The sequence below is a fragment of the Lipotes vexillifer genome, unplaced genomic scaffold (assembly GCF_000442215.2).
Source record: "Lipotes vexillifer unplaced genomic scaffold, Lipotes_vexillifer_v1.1 scaffold98, whole genome shotgun sequence".
Lineage (NCBI taxonomy): Eukaryota > Metazoa > Chordata > Mammalia > Artiodactyla > Lipotidae > Lipotes > Lipotes vexillifer.
The window spans coordinates 2,705,744-2,721,380 of NW_006799611.1; the positions used below are offsets into that span (position 1 = coordinate 2,705,744).

The following is a 15,637-nucleotide window of genomic DNA, read 5'->3' on the forward strand; positions in this document are numbered from 1 at the left end:
TTTTTTTGTTTTTTTTTTTTTTTTTTTTTTTTTTTTTTTTGCCGGGCACGGGGCCCCCTCACTGTTGTGCCCCCCCCCGCCGCGGAGCACAGGCTCCGGACACGCAGGCCCAGCGGCCACAGCCCACGGGCCCAGCCACTCCACAGCACGCGGGACCCTCCCAGACCGGGGCACGAACCCGCGCCCCCCCGCATCGGCAGGCGGACCCCCAACCACTGCGCCACCAGGGAAGCCCCAAATTGTCTTTTTAGTCCCTTTCTCTGTTCTAGAGAAACCTACAACTTGGATTCAGTTGAACTAGAGTATTCTGATGTTTCTTTTTTTTTTTCCACTGATGGCCAAGGTTTGCCCAGATTTCCTTTGGACCTGTTTGGACCTATGGTTTTGGAGTTAAATCTCTAGTGACAAAATGACTTACCTTTAAGTGGCATAAACCTTCACAGCATGGTTTCTTGTAGGGGCAGCTTGGTAGTACCCAGAGCCAAGGGCTGGTGCCCTGTGTCATGTTTGTGCTGAAGGAGATGCTGCCGAGTTACCACAAGTGGCGGTACAACTCCCATGGAGTGAGAGAACAGATTGGTAAGGAAAGCATGGGCAGGGAAGATGGGAGGAATTGCTGGTTCCCTGGATTTTTCTCTCTTGGGATAAGGTTCATCACACAAGGCCGCGTCATTCCTCTGTCTTTTCTGGAGTCCAGGTTGCCTGATCCTGGAGCTGATTCATGCAATACTGAACCTGTGTCATGAGACAGACCTGCACAGCAGGTAGGAGGCGGGTGATTGCTAGAGCTCGGTACTCTCGGATACTGCCAGTCCGCAAGGGAAGACATAGGCTTCTGCTGTGCAGAGCTAGCTCATTCTTCCAGAGTACTCAACTTGGTTAGGCCCAGAGCTCAGTGCTCCTGGGTTCTGACTTGCTTTCCACCAGGCTGTTTCTCCTTTCTCCCTATGAAGAGAGAAGAGCCAATGAAATGGGAACAAGGTTGTTCCCAGTGAAATTGTACACACACACACACACACACACACACACACACACACACACACACACACCTTTTTTATGATCTTTACAAAAATTATGCATGTTCATAGGGAAACAGGACTATTAACAAGTTAATGTGTATCTTCTAGGTTTTTTCCTCTGCTTGTACTAACTCTGTACCTTTTATTTCTATGCCACTGCATATAGATCTGTCTTGTTTTAATGGTTCCATGCATTCCATTGTATGGATTAATTATGATTCATTTCAGTAAGCATATCCATTAATTGATGGACATTTAGATTGCTTCTCAGGGTCTGTTTAAGGAAAGGAATCAGAGTGGCTTCCTCTGGCAGCAAGAGCTGATCTGTATCACTAATGTCCAATTGTTTAGGTTTGGACAATACCGTTTCCTTCCAGTAGTAAATTTGGCAGCTCCCCGGTAACTCAGAGCACGTCTGTCTTCCAGTCATACCCCCAGTCTGCAGTCTCTCTGCATCTGCAGCCTGGCCTATACGGAAGCAGGACAGACTGTGATCAATATCATGGGCATTGGCGTGGACACCATCGACATGGTGATGGCTGCTCAGCCCCGCAGGTAGGCCTCCCTTGCCACCTTCCCCCATTTATCTTTATTGTGCCTGCATGTTGTAAGAACTTCAGCATAAGAAAGACAACCTTGTTCTTCCTAGGGCATAGTCTTTGTATAACCTAGTGGCTGCTCTGTAGACTGGCACATAGCAAAGGGAGTTGATTGCTCCTCCTCTCTCCTAGTTTGGACTGGGGCCTCTAAAAGAAGCTGTTGAACTCTGGGATTATTGTTGGAATCTAATTCATGAGAGCACATGTATTGCGAATGCAGTCATATTGTCTGAATCAACTTTGGTTTCTGTTTGGCACCCTAGTGATGGGGCAGAGGGCCAGGGGCAGGGCCAGCTGCTGATCAAGACGGTGAAACTGGCATTCTCTGTCACCAACAATGTTATTCGGCTGAAACCTCCTTCTAATGTGGTATCCCCCCTGGAACAGGCTCTCACACAACATGGTATGTAATTTTCTTCCACTCAGCAGCATTTCTGCCCATAAGTACATACTTCGGGCTATGTTTTTAGAGGTCAACAATATTTTCTGATGGAACTCTTTGGGGAAATTTGGGAGTGATCACCAGTTCCCATCCTGGACTTAGAAATAAGAAGACTGTATCATACTTCATCTCTTCCTCCTATTGACGACAGAATAATAGTAAAGAACACATGTTCAAAGTTAGACTCTCTAGGTTCAAATTCTGACTTCAACCAGCTTTGACCTTGGGCACGTAATTAAACAACTCTGCTTCAGATTTCCCGTCTATGAAGTGGGGATAATAGCAGTATCTACATTATGAGATTATAATGAAGATTAAATTACTACTTGTAAAACCTGGTACCTGTTTAGTATTGACTGTTACTACTCTTTGACCTTAAACTACTCATTTAATCTCTTTGGGACCCAGTTTCCTCATTTTCAAGTAGGCGTTTGGGTAACGTCTACGACCTTTTTCGAGCTGTATCATTTTGGGATTTTTAGCATTTCAGTGCCATGCTTTAATGTGATGCTTTAATGTGGTTAGGTTTTCCTAACCTATTTGTTAACAGGCTGTTTTCTTAAAAATGTATCTTTTTCTGCTCTTTTTTTTTTTTTTTGATTTATTTAATCTATTTTTTTTTTTATTTTTGGCTGCGTTGGGTCTTTGCGGTGCGCGGGCTTCTCACTGAGGTGGCTTCTCTTGTGGAGCATGGGCTCTAGGCACGTGGACTTCAGTACTTGTGGCTTGTGGGCTTCAGTAGTTGTGGCTGGCGGGCTCTAGAGTGCAGGCTCAGTAGTTGTGACACACAGGCTTAGTTGCTTTGCAGCATGTGGGAACTTCCTGGACCAGGGCTCGAACGCGTGTCCCCTGCATTGGCAAGCGATTCTTAACCACTGCGCCACCAGGGAAGTCCCTCTTTTTCTGCTCTTAATGAATTGGATTGAGCTGTTTACCCCCAATCCTGCCTGTCCCCTTGGCTACTGAAAAAAGAGGATGGATGATACAGCCACCTAGATTTGCTCTGGCCCTCCAAGTACTTGAGAGTAAATTCCCTCACGTATGTGAGCCTTTTTGAACAGAAGGCTCTCTTAAGAGCTTGAATCAGGCAGGCTTTGGTGTCGAAACTGTTTCCTGTACTTCTTCAGGTGCCCATGGGAACAACCTTATTGCTGTTCTTGCCAAATACATCTACCACAGACATGACCCTGCTTTGCCACGTCTTGCCATCCAGCTACTGAAACGTCTGGCCACGGTAGGATCCCACCTAACGAGTCAAAGCCCCAGAAAACTGACTTTGCGCTTGAGACCACTCTTGCTTTCTCCCAAGAGAAGTAGCCAACTTGGACTTTTAAAGCGATGTAGCCATAAAGGCACACACGCACGCAAGCACGCAAATTGTGTTTTATGAGAGGTGGGTTTTTTCCCTGTTTATAAAAGACATACAAATTCATTTAAAAATGTTTATTTAAATGTTACAGATAAATGTAACATAGAAGGTTAAGGTACCCTATGATCTCCTCATTCCAAGAATTCCTATGAGCAGGTTGGTACGCATTGCTCCAGATTTCTTTTTATCTGTGCTTATATATTAAGGGATGTTTGGTGTGAGCTTTTGTTCTTTCCAAAAGCAGAATTCCACGGTACATACTGTTTTGTGTCTAGCTTCCTTCACTTGACACGATATCCTTCAGTCTTGCCATGTGGGCACGTTTGGAGCTTCTCCAGTTTCTCATGCTGGCGCGGCAGTGCCGTAGAACGGGTGCCTCCTAGTTCATTTGGACTATTTTCTGTCTTAGTGTTAAACAGTGCTGTAGTGAACATTCTTATCCATAGAACTCTGTAAACTTTTGTTTACAGTTCCTAAAAATTAGATAGTTATCAATGGGCATTTTAATTTTTATTAGAAATTTTGAAATTACCCTCCAAAAAGGATTGTAACAGTTTATGCTCCTAAAAGCCAAGTCTTGTATGCTTGCCACAGTGGCTTCATCAGTTTTTTAATCTTTGCTAATCTAATAGACAAATCAGTATCTTTTTTTTAACTTTGCATTTATTTAACCATGAGAGACGTTATGCATCTTTTTATGTTGATTACTATTTCTTCTGGGAATCGTTGGGCATCTTTTGCTGTAGTTGGAATGATGTCTCCTTTGACCCAGAGCTATCCATCTGAATGTTTCCCTTTCTGGCATTTTCCGAGAGTTGTTCAGCACCTTCAGGAGTCTGTTGAGGTTTCTCTGGAGGTAGAGCTCTAAGCCTGTGTGCCCCGGTCTCCACCAGGTGGCCCCAATGTCAGTATATGCCTGCCTGGGCAATGATGCGGCTGCCATCCGCGATGCCTTCCTGACCCGACTGCAGAGCAAGATTGAGGACATGCGCATCAAAGTCATGATTCTGGAATTCCTCACAGTTGCCGTAGAGACGCAGCCAGGCCTCATTGAACTGTTTCTGAATCTGGAGGTGAAGGATGGCAGTGATGGCTCCAAGGTGAGCCTGCACCTGGGATGAAGCTGGGAGATGGCTCCCTGGGAGGTGGGTGCTGGACTCTGCAGGTCCAGTTGATGGCAGAAGCTGTGGGGCTGAACTCTCACCTGCCCCTCTTGCAGGAATTCAGCCTTGGGGTGTGGAGCTGTCTCCATGTGGTGTTAGAGCTGATTGATTCCCAGCAGCAGGATCGCTACTGGTGCCCACCGCTGCTGCACCGTGCAGCCATTGCCTTTCTGCATGCCCTGTGGCAGGACCGTCGGGACAGTGCCATGCTGGTTCTCAGAACCAAGTGAGTCTGTCTCCAGGAGTTACTTAACCTCCGGAGCTCATGTCCTTGTCTGTAAGATGGGGTAACAGTCATTCTGAGAGATTTGTTGTGACAGGTCCCTGGGCACATGCATAAAAGTGCTTAGTGCCTGGGTCGGTGTGTGGGAGTTGATTCTCTTTTTAAAGCTGCCACCAGAAGGTGTAACCTTTACTCTGATGTGTTTACCTTAGAGTTTCCACCTTTTGCATTTCTCCCTTCTGCCAACCCCCCAAAACCATCGTTCATGAGAAACGGTAGATTCAGATGAGAGTGGCTCACTCAAGCCATTGGACTGAATGGAGCACGCTCTTCTCTTGGAGCCTGTTTTGTCCATGGAACCCTTGATGTTTATGTAGGAGCAAGCGGCCCATGCAGCAGATGTTAGGGTCGTGGGAGCGATAAAATGTGGAGAAGTAACCACCAAGGGGAGGTGGAGAGAGGAGAGGGGACTGGGTAAGAGAACATGTGATTGCCAACACGTATTTTCTTTTTAGACCCAAGTTCTGGGAGAATTTAACCAGTCCACTATTTGGAACCCTTTCTCCTCCCTCAGAAACATCCGAGGTGAGCAGTGGTGGAGGGAGGGACAGTGACTGAAAGTCCGTGGGAGTCAAGGCTGGGCTGTGAGACTGAGCTGTGGAAAGTGACTCCTCCCCTAATTAAACAACCAGAATGTTTTCTTCACTAGAAACTTCTCTCTCAGAGAAGTGCTTGCCTCCTCTTCCTTTGCTGTCTTGCTCTGGGAAGGAGAGTGGCATGCCCTGCTCTGTGTTGCTGGCTCTGTGGTCTCTGCTCACTTGGAGACACTGTGGACCTGATGCTTCTGCTCTTGCTAGTTAGATGCCCACTCACATTCGACAGGGAATGTGCTTTCTCGTTTTCTAGTGTCGGGTCCCTGCTCTGTTTCCTTGTGGGAGGGCGGGGCACCAGGGGAGAGGTTCTCATGATTCTCTGCTCTCCCCCTCCACAGCCCAGCATCCTGGAAACCTGTGCCCTAATCATGAAGATAATTTGCTTGGAGATATACTATGTAGTTAAGTGAGTGCTTTCGCCTTTTGAGATTTTAATTAGAGGTTTGTGGTGGCGGGACCATGGTAGTCTACGGCTGAGGGCACGGCTGTATGAGCCAAGGCAGAGGAGAGAGCTGGTTTGGAGCCATTTATGGAGGGCCGCTGGTCTGTGTCCCTGGCCAGTCCATTGATGGCATTTATGATTGTCAGAAAGAGTTATTGTGAAGCAAACTCCATGTGCTTGGGATTTTATGGAGGAGGAATCCTAGAAAAGGCCTCAGCCTAACCCATTATGCTGAGCAACGAGTGTGAGCCCCACACATCAGAGCTGATTGGGAGCTGTCTGCTTTTAAGCCCATGTGAGGTGGTTTTCTCTGCCTCAGCAACAGTCTGTGCCCATCACATTCCCATCTGCTTTTAAAACCTAACTGTAGGTTTTGTTTTTCTCGGCACCATAGGGGCTCATTAGACCAGTCTTTAAAAGATACACTCGAGAAATTTTCCAGCGAGAAACGCTTTGCCTACTGGTCAGGGTATGTCAAGTCCTTGGCAGGTCACACGGCTGACACAGAGGGCAGCAGCTGCACCTCCCTGGTAGAGTATCAGATGCTGGTCTCCGCCTGGAGGATGTTTCTCATCATTGCCACCAGTCACGTAAGAACCTCCTGGGGTGCGGTTTTCACTTTGGTATACTAGCAACGATATGCTGGGATGCCTAGCAGATACAGCCCCTTGGGATAAAGAATGAATCAGGATTTTTCTCTGAGAGCTAAAATGTAACAGGTTCTGTGCCAAATATGGGGTGTTTGAGGGCTTTGGGGCAAACAAGAGACCCTTAAAGAAAGTGCAGAGAAGTCATTTTAAATCCCTTCAGACGTTCATGAAACCCTCCTATAGCCACCTTTGCGGCCCTGGATAGGTCCAGGGGCTCCCTTCATTCATCCACCTCTTGTGCACGTGGATAGTTGGCCTTCTCACGCTGTGTGCCCTGTGGACGCTAAGTACATATTTGTTGACTAGTCAGCAGGTAGCTACAGCGGCTGCAGCAGCACCCTCTCTAGGGAACAGCTGGTTTTCCTTGGTTCTAGAAACGGCATTTCCTGGTCTTCTTAGAAAAAGAACAGAGGCCGTTGTCTCTGCAACGTGTGTCTACAGAGCATTGGTTTTTAGAGAGAGAGTTAACGTTTGGGAAGAATTTGCATTTTTCCTTGGCGCGCGCGCTTTGACAATGCCATGCTGCGGAGTAAGGACTTGATATTGACCTGTTTTGTCTTAGGGAATCCAGATTACTATCTTGATTTCATTACTAACTTCAGCTTAACAGATGCCCTTTGTTCCAGGCACACTCTTACATCTTCCATGACTTGTTCCCTAGCGCCAGACTGCCCACAGCCTTGGAGCTTGGCTGTGGCAGAGTGGTTTTGGACCCCTGAGACTGTAGACACACTAAAAGGCTCAACCATCTTGGGGGAGTGATTGATTCTCCAGGCGGTAATTTGTGTGTCACCTGCCTTTTAGGTTCTACCTGGGCAGCAGTTCTTGAATTGCAGCTCTGAAAATCCCGCCATCCTCTTTTCCCCTAGGGAACCTATCTGGTTTAGTCCAGGATATTGATCATTCATTCATTTAATGGATAGTAATGGAATGCTTACTGTGTGCCAGGCACTGGGATGCAGCAGTGAATAAGGCAAATACGGTCTTTGATCTCATGGAAGGTGGCCCATGAGAGAGGCAAATTGTGAACAAATTTACAAAGAAATATAGTTTGGGATTGTGGTAGTTCACTTGGAAGATGCTGTGGTAGGGCTTCCCTGGTGGCGCAGTGGTTAAGAATCCACCTGCCCATGCAGGGGACACAGGTTTGAGCCCCGGTCCAGGAAGCTCCCACATGCTCCGGAGCAACTAAGCCCGTGCGCCACAACTACTGAGACTGCGCTCTAGAGCCCACGAGCCACAACTACTGAAGCCCGTGCACCTAGAGCCTGTGCTCCGCATCAAGAGAAGCCACCTCGGGCTTCCCTGGTGGCGCAGTGGTTGGGAGTCCGCCTGCCGATGCAGGGGACACGGGTTTGTGCCCCGGTCCGGGAGGATCCCACGTGCTGCAGAGCGGCTGGGCCCGTGGGCCATGGCCGCTGGGCCTGCGCGTCTGGAGCCTGTGCTCTGCGGTGGGAGAGGCCACAGCAGTGAGAGGCCCGCGTACCGCAAAAAAAAAAAGCCACCTCAATGAGAAGCCTGCACACCGCAAGGAAGAGTAGCCCCCACTCAACACAACTAGAGAAAAAAGCCCGTATGCAGCAACGAAGACCCAACACAGACAGACATACATACATACATACGTACATACATACATAAATATATATATATATATATAAAAGATGCTATGGTAGCGACTGCTAAAGGAGGATAGGAGTGGTCGGGAGGCCCTCTCTGAAGAGGTGCTGTCCACACTGAGGCCTGAGTGTGTGAGGAACCTTCCAGAGGGTGCTCTAGGCAGTCAGAGTCACAGATGCAGGGGTCCAGAAGTGGGAAGAGCTCAGCCTGTTCATGGAGGAGGAAGGAGGCCCATAGGGCTGGAGTCGAGTGAGCACAACGGGGATGATACCAAAATCAGGTGGACCAGATCCTAACGGGCTCCCAGGCCTTGTAGAGGAGTTTGTGTTTCAAGATGGGTTCCACTGGGAAGCCTTGAAGGGTTTGAGCAGAGGAAGGATGTCATCAGGGGGAGGAGGTGAACCTGGGCTTGGTTCTGACCATGACTAAGGTGGACAAAGAAACAGCAGGGCCCTCAAGCCCCATTTTAAACAGGCAGTCGGTGAGGACCCCACCTTTCTTGGCTTTTAGAGTCTGGGGAATTTTCCAGACGTTTTTTTCCTGTTCCTTTGCAGGCGGAGATAATGCACCTGACTGACTCTGCAGTGCGTCGCCAGCTCTTTCTTGACGTGCTCGATGGGACCAAGGCGTTAGTAAGTGTGTCTGGGAGATTTCCCATTCCTCCCAGGGAGAAGGTCTCCGAGGTCAAATAGCTGCTCGCAGCCTGCAGCCGCAAGAGTGGTCAGGTCAAAGGGCTCAAGTGGCCTGGGAGGCCCAAGGCTGCAGTGGGAGGCAGAGGCCTGCTGCCGCTGTGCCAACCCCTGGCCTCTTCCCCGTGACCCACCCCTGTGAGCTCGCTGCTGGGAAAGAAAGGCCTGAGGCCGAAGGTGCCTGTGGATGGAGCTCACATCTTCCCGCCTCATCAGCTCACAGGAAGCCTGACGTTAACTGTGCTGTCTCCCCTCAGCTCCTAGTCCCCGCCTCCGTGAACTGCCTCCGCCTGGGCTCCATGATGTGCACTCTGCTGCTTATTCTTCTCCGGCAGTGGAAGAGGTGAGCCCTGTGCCAGGAGGGGCGGCCTGTCCCATCCTCTTTACTGACGCTTGCCTTACCCTTCCCGAAGGGGAGGAAGTGGGTGTGAAATGGGCTGGGCTCCCCTCGTGGGGAACGGGACTCAGGCAGACACCTGATGTGAGGCTCACTGCTCCACAGGCATCCTGAGGGGGAGCAGGGCAGTGTGTGGCCTTTCTCTGAGGTGTGTTCTCCCCACCCTCTCCTCTCCACGTTGCTTCTAGTGAGTTAGGTTCTGTGGATGAAATCCTCAGTCCCTTGACGGAGATCCTGGAGGGAGTGCTGCAGGCAGACCAGCAACTCATGGAGAAGACCAAGGCCAAGGTGTTCTCAGCGTTCATCACGGTGCTGCAAATGAAGGAGATGAGAGGTGAGGGGGCAGAGAGGAGCCGGTGGAGCGGTCTCCTGGCCCCTGTGCCAGCCAGCCTGGACAGGGCTTCCTCTACTTCAGAGCCAGACGTTTCTCCTGTGAGGCTTGAGTTTTTGGTCTCGGAACTCTTATCTTCAGGAAAACTCTTTTTCTCCTCCCCTTCCATGGGACAGATGTCTTGGTGAGCATGACAGTGTCCTCTCCCGTCTGCTTTGCAGTGAGCGACATCCCCCAGTACTCCCAGCTGGTGCTGAACGTCTGTGAGACCCTCCAAGAAGAGGTGATTGCACTCTTCGACCAGACCCGCCACAGTCTGGCATCCGGCAGTGCCACAGAGGACAAGGACAGCATGGAAACTGACGACTGCTCCCGGCCCCGGCACAAGGACCAGCGGGATGGGGTGAGGGGGCACCCTGTCTGTCCTTCCCACACGCATCCACAGATATGAACTGCTGCCTCGTCTGTGCCAGGCCCTGGGGCTGATTAGTGACCAAGACAGTCACAGCCTGATGGGAAAGTTAATAAATCAGACAGCAGAGATGTGTCAGAATTCCATTGTGGAAAGTCCTGCAGGGGTGAAACAGGGAGAATGTGCAACATGGAGTTCTCACATCATCTAGGGACTCAGAGAGAAAGTGCCCTTTCAGCAGTGACTTAAAGAACCAGTAGAGCCGTGCAGGCCACAGGAGCAGGGGAGCTTTGGGCAGCAAAGACAGCGTGTACTGAGCTGTGGGTGACGGTCATCTGGTGTGAGCCAAGATGAAGTGAGGCCTGGAGAGCTGGGGGCTAGATGACCAGCAGCCTTATCAGGGTCTTTGGTCTGGCTCCTAAGTGAAATAGGAAACGATTTTAAGCAAGGGAGAGAAAACATGAGATTTGTACTTTAGAAAGTGTGCTGGATGTAGTACAGAACACTTTTTCAAACTGTGGGTCAGGACCTATAAATGGGTCCTGAGCTCATTTGGTTACAACCAGCATTTTTTTTTTTTTTGCGTTACGCGGGCCTCTCACTGTTGTGGCCTCTCCCGTTGTGGAGCACAGGCTCCGGACGCGCAGGCCCAGCGGCCATGGCTCACGGGCCCAGCCGCTCCGCGGCATGTGGGATCTTCCCGGACCGGGGCACGAACCCGTGTCCCCTGCATCGGCAGGCGGACTCTGAACCACTGCGCCACCAGGGAAGCCCCACAACCAGCATTTTTTAAATGAAGTAGAGTAAAACATAAACGAAAATATCTGTGCTTTGCAGGAGATAAGGGTAGGTTTAATGAAAACATGTAAGTATGCCTATACTGGAGCGCAGTGTAAAACGTATTATGACTTTGGGTGGCTCGTGGTCAACAGTAAGTGTGAAAAGCCACTGGGATGAAGAATGGAGTAGAGAGGATCCAGAGAGAGTGAAGGCCCATTTAGTAGGTGACTGCAACAGTGCAGCTAGAGGGGAGGCCACTTTGCCTCCACGCAGCAGCGGGCTCGGGTGGTGGAATTGGGAAGGAGCGCTGACACGGCTTGATGGCAGTTTGGGGTTGGGGGGAGGGCGCTGGAGTCCTGTCTCAGCCGGCTCACTCGGAGCGGAGGGTGACCGGGGGCAGTCCGTCCTCTTCCTCCCCTCCTCCTCCTCCTGCACTGCCTCCTTCCCTTTCACCCATCTTTGCCCCTGGGCCCCAGCAGGTGTGTGTCCTGGGCCTGCATCTGGCCAAGGAGCTGTGTGAGGTGGACGAGGATGGCGACTCGTGGCTGCAGGTGACCCGCAGGCTCCCCCTCCTGCCGACCCTCTTCACCACCTTGGAGGTGAGCCTTCGCATGAAGCAGAACCTGCATTTCACCGAGGCCGCGCTGCACCTGCTCCTTACCCTGGCTCGCACCCAGCAGGTAGGAGGCAAGCCCGAGGGAGCTTCTTTGCTTATGCTGGGTGGATTCTGACGCTGCCTGTGAGTCTCCCAGCCCAAGACCTCCACCTGCCCTTGGGTGGGGTGGCTGCGGTGACAGCTTCCATCTCATTCTGCATCTTTCCCTCCCAGGGGGCCACAGCAGTGGCTGGAGCCGGCATCACCCAGAGCATTTGTTTGCCCCTCCTGAGTGTGTACCAGCTCAGCACCAATGGGACAGTGCAGGTGAGTGCCAGTGGCCTGCCACTGCCTCCCCCAGCCCCCCTTGGTGCTTTTACTTGCCCCAGAAGTTGCTCTCTTTAGTGGCCTAGTTAATGCACTGATGGTGCAGAATCCTCCCCGCCCCCAGACTGACCTCTAGCAAGAGAAGCTCACACAGCTAGTTAGTGCTGGACGCGGGTCTAGAACCTAGATTCCTGTAACTGCTGCCTTCGGACCCCGTCTGGCCCTGCTGCCGTCCATTCCAGGAGCTTTTCTATTCCGACCAGCCAGGCTGCCTCAGCTGATGGGCTGCAAGGAGGCCCCGCTCTACCTGTCAGCTGGGTTCCTCTGCGCTATCGTGATCCTGTCTGTTGTTTGTGTCTCAGACGCCCGGCACCTCTCGGAAGTCGCTGGACGCCCCCTCTTGGCCGGGTGTCTACCGCCTGTCCATGTCCCTGATGGAGCGGCTCCTGAAAACCCTGCGCTACAACTTCCTGACCGAGGCCCTGGACTTCGTGGGGGTTCACCAGGAGCGGGCCTTACAGGTGAGGGGCCGCTGGCATCCTTGGAATCGGGGCTTGGGGTTCAGGGGCGTCTGGACTGTTCGGGTCTGAGGCTTGGCAGTTGAGTGGTGCCAGTGCTCCCGCTTCTGAGATGCTGTAAGGACTGTTGGCTGACAGGCTGAGCAGTGTGGCTGCCCTGCTGAGGGAGGGGAATGGCCTGGGATCCGCTCAGACAGAAACCTCTTAGTCAGAAACCGCTTTGTCCAGCCCCCTGGTAACGCTGCCACCTCAGCGTATGTGGACCCAGGACCTCTCCTCCGCGCGGGAGGGCGGGAGCAGGTGTGGCAGGTCCCTGAGCCACCTCATCCTTCCCCGTGTCCCCCCTCCCAGTGCCTCAATGCGGTGAGGACGGTGCAGAGTCTGGCGTGTCTGGAGGAGGCGGACCACACCGTGGGCTTCCTCCTGCAGCTCTCCAGCTTCAGGAAGGAGTGGCACTTCCACCTGCCTCAGCTTATGCGGGACGTCCAGGTGGGGCCTCAGACCTGCTTCTTGAAGCGTCCGGGGAAATGCTCGGAGGGGATGGGGCAGGCAGTGAATCGCAGGCCTGTTCCTGGAACGTGGGCTTTTTCTTTAGGTAGCACAGGGTTTGGTTTCACACTGCTCCGTCTGGAGCTGAATTTTCCCTCCACAGGACAGGGCAGCCTCATAGGTTGAGAAGCTGGGCTCTGTGGGATCGACCTTGGTTTGCATCCCTTAGAACAGGACTTGGGAGCCAGCCGAAGAGGCGGGCAGGGAAAGAACACAGGCTCTGGAGTCAGACGGGCCTGTCATTTGCTGGTTGTGTGAGCTTGGCGAAGTTACTTCACCTCTCTCGAAGCCTTTTTCTTCTTCTGTAAGATGGGAAAATTATCCCCATCTTACTTATTTACTTAGGACCTCATACTGTGCCTGGCATCTAGCTGGGTCCCAGGGAAACCGTCCAGGCATCTGTTGACCCACAGTTTGCAGTCGAGCGTGCTTGGTGGCTGTGAGATTTTGAGCTAGAGAATGTAGGGACGGGCTCAGGGGGCCGGACAAGTTCGTTGTTACCATAGAGACCTGCGTGGTCGGTCTAGTTGGTTGGGCTGCTGCCTCGAGGCTCCCCCTCACCCCTCCCCTGGGTTTGCTCTAGGTAAACCTGGGCTACCTGTGCCAGGCCTGTACCTCCCTCCTGCACAGCCGCAAGATGCTGCAGCACTACCTGCAGGTAACCGAGCCCTTGTCTGCCGCTGCTGCCTGGACTGCCTCACCCCTGGCTTCCGTGGGCTCCAGCCATCTCTTGTCTCCCCCCCAGAACAAAAACGGGGAGGGCATCCCCTCGGCTGTCGCCCCCCGAGCTCAGCGGCCACCCACAGCTGCCCCCTCCTGCTCCTCCTCCAAGCAGCCCACTCCTGACACAGAGGCCTCGGAGCAGCGGGCCCTGCACACCGTCCAGTACGGGCTCCTCAAGATCCTCAGCAGGACCCTGGCGGCCCTGCGCCACTTCACCCCCGACGTGTGCCAGATCCTGCTGGACCAGGTACCAGCCACACGGGGCCAGCGGCTTCCAGTGGAGCCGTGAGGCTCTGCTGTGCCCTGCTCTGCACCAAGAGCTGCCTGGGCCCTGTGGGGCCCCACATCGCTCTCGTCTTGCCTTGCCTTGCAGTCCCTGGACCTTGCTGAATACGACTTCCTGTTTGCCCTGAGCTTCACCACTCCCACCTTTGACTCCGAAGTGGCCCCCTCTTTTGGGACCCTTCTGGCCACAGTGAATGTGGCCCTAAACATGCTTGGAGAGGTGAGTTGGCCCCTCAGCCCACGTCTTCCAGTGGGCACGTTTATCTACCCTTCCCTTCATAAAGTGAGTGTGATGGAGCTGACCTGTAAGAATTAGCGTGAGACTTAAACGAATAACTGATAAAATAGCTTAATGTAGGCCCTGCAAAATGGAGGCTCTCACTGAGTTGGAGCTGTTACTGTTACCTTATTTTTTTAACCCCCCTTTCTTTTTCTCCAGCTGGATAAGAAAAAGGAGCCTCTCACCCAGGCAGTGGGGCTCAGCACACAAGCGGAAGGGAGCAGAACACTGAAGTAAGAAAGCCTCCTTCTGGGATTTGGTTTGGGGCTGGGGCGGCCTTGGGCTGGCTCCTCTCTTGGCCCGGCTCACTGGCAGCTTGGCCCTCCCGGCAGTGGCGCCCAACCCGCCCCCGCCCTCCCCAGGTCCCTCCTGACGTTCACCATGGAGAACTGCTTCTACCTGCTCATCTCCCAGGCGACGCGCTACCTTAGGGACCCGGCTGTGCACCCCCGGGACAAGCAGCGGATGAAGCAGGAGCTCAGCTCAGAGTTGGTAGGATGGGTAGGGGGCCCTGCCTGGTGGGGCAGGGCCACTGGGGAGGGGCCCCAGTCCCCCACTTGCCGTGGCCAGCCCTGAGGGTGGGGGACGCGGGGCCTCACCAGGTGCTGTTTCTCTTGCAGAGCACTCTGCTCTCCAGCCTCTCCCGCTACTTCCGCCGGGGAGCCCCCAGCTCCCCTGCTGCTGGCATCCTTCCCTCGCCTCAGGGCAAGTCCACCTCTCTCTCCAAGGTCAACCCTGAGAGTCAGGAGCCTCTGATCCAGCTAGTGCAGGCCTTTGTCCGGCACGTGCAAAGATAGGGCCTCGGGCCCGCCGCCCACCTTCCACTCTCCACCAGCCTGCACGGCAGCCCTGGGCAGCAGGGGTGCTGCTGGCCTGAGGGGCCTGTCTGGGGCTGAGAGCAGCTCCTCTCGCCCTCCCCAGAGTAGCCACGACTCCAGCCACCAGCCCCCAGCATTATTTTTGTAATAGATCAAGAGGTCAACAGCGGGGAGCCACGAGTCTGCTGCGCTCACAGTCTCATGTTCAGAATGCCCCCAAGAGGTGTATTCCTTTCCTTCAAGCATTCCCCACAGCACGTGACCCTGGCCCCGGGGGAGAGATGGGGGAGCCAGTGTCACGTGCAACCAGGAGAGGCTGTACGCATGGGTTTGAGAATCTGTTTTCCACGCTCTGTTCTTGCAGTTTTGGGTAATATTGTGGTCTATTTATACAAATATTAAAATACTGTTTATACACAACCGTGTGGGGTTTACCTTCAAAGCCCAACGACTAACCAGCTCTCTCAGAGCATCGAACCGCCTCCCTCGGCCGAGGGCCCAGAGTGGAGTGGAGGTTTGGGGAAGGCGAGATAGCCACCACTGACCTAACGAACATTCCTCTGTTCACGTCTTGGTGTTGCGGGTGCTGGGTGGGCGCTCAGATTCCGCCCCCTCGGCCCCCGCCCAGGTCTTGTCCCCGACCCCTACCATGCACCTCCACTTACAGCTGGCTGAGCCCACCACCGGGTAGAGCCTTCCTTGAAGCTCTGCTCCTACTTATAGCTCTGTGCCTCCCCTTCCCTTCAGAGGGCCCAC

General features: G+C 52.9%; 1 protein-coding gene across 1 annotated transcript in view; it reads left to right on the forward strand.

Moving 5' to 3' along the window:
* The window catches only part of NUP188 (nucleoporin 188), a 38,521-nt gene extending 23,220 nt beyond the window's left edge, over positions 1-15,301 (forward strand). Inside the window, exons 20-43 of the mRNA XM_007471801.1 lie at positions 459-579; positions 698-764; positions 1,446-1,574; positions 1,882-2,021; positions 3,188-3,294; positions 4,323-4,529; positions 4,649-4,818; positions 5,331-5,400; positions 5,807-5,874; positions 6,305-6,500; positions 8,732-8,809; positions 9,124-9,209; positions 9,452-9,597; positions 9,816-9,997; positions 11,266-11,466; positions 11,616-11,708; positions 12,071-12,229; positions 12,578-12,715; positions 13,359-13,433; positions 13,521-13,745; positions 13,872-14,003; positions 14,223-14,296; positions 14,426-14,555; positions 14,684-15,301. Coding sequence (XP_007471863.1) covers positions 459-579; positions 698-764; positions 1,446-1,574; positions 1,882-2,021; positions 3,188-3,294; positions 4,323-4,529; positions 4,649-4,818; positions 5,331-5,400; positions 5,807-5,874; positions 6,305-6,500; positions 8,732-8,809; positions 9,124-9,209; positions 9,452-9,597; positions 9,816-9,997; positions 11,266-11,466; positions 11,616-11,708; positions 12,071-12,229; positions 12,578-12,715; positions 13,359-13,433; positions 13,521-13,745; positions 13,872-14,003; positions 14,223-14,296; positions 14,426-14,555; positions 14,684-14,860 — 3,171 coding nt within the window. The 3' untranslated portion in view covers positions 14,861-15,301. The remainder of the gene's footprint in view (positions 1-458; positions 580-697; positions 765-1,445; positions 1,575-1,881; positions 2,022-3,187; positions 3,295-4,322; positions 4,530-4,648; positions 4,819-5,330; positions 5,401-5,806; positions 5,875-6,304; positions 6,501-8,731; positions 8,810-9,123; positions 9,210-9,451; positions 9,598-9,815; positions 9,998-11,265; positions 11,467-11,615; positions 11,709-12,070; positions 12,230-12,577; positions 12,716-13,358; positions 13,434-13,520; positions 13,746-13,871; positions 14,004-14,222; positions 14,297-14,425; positions 14,556-14,683) is intronic.
* The last annotated feature ends 336 nt before the right edge of the window (positions 15,302-15,637 follow it).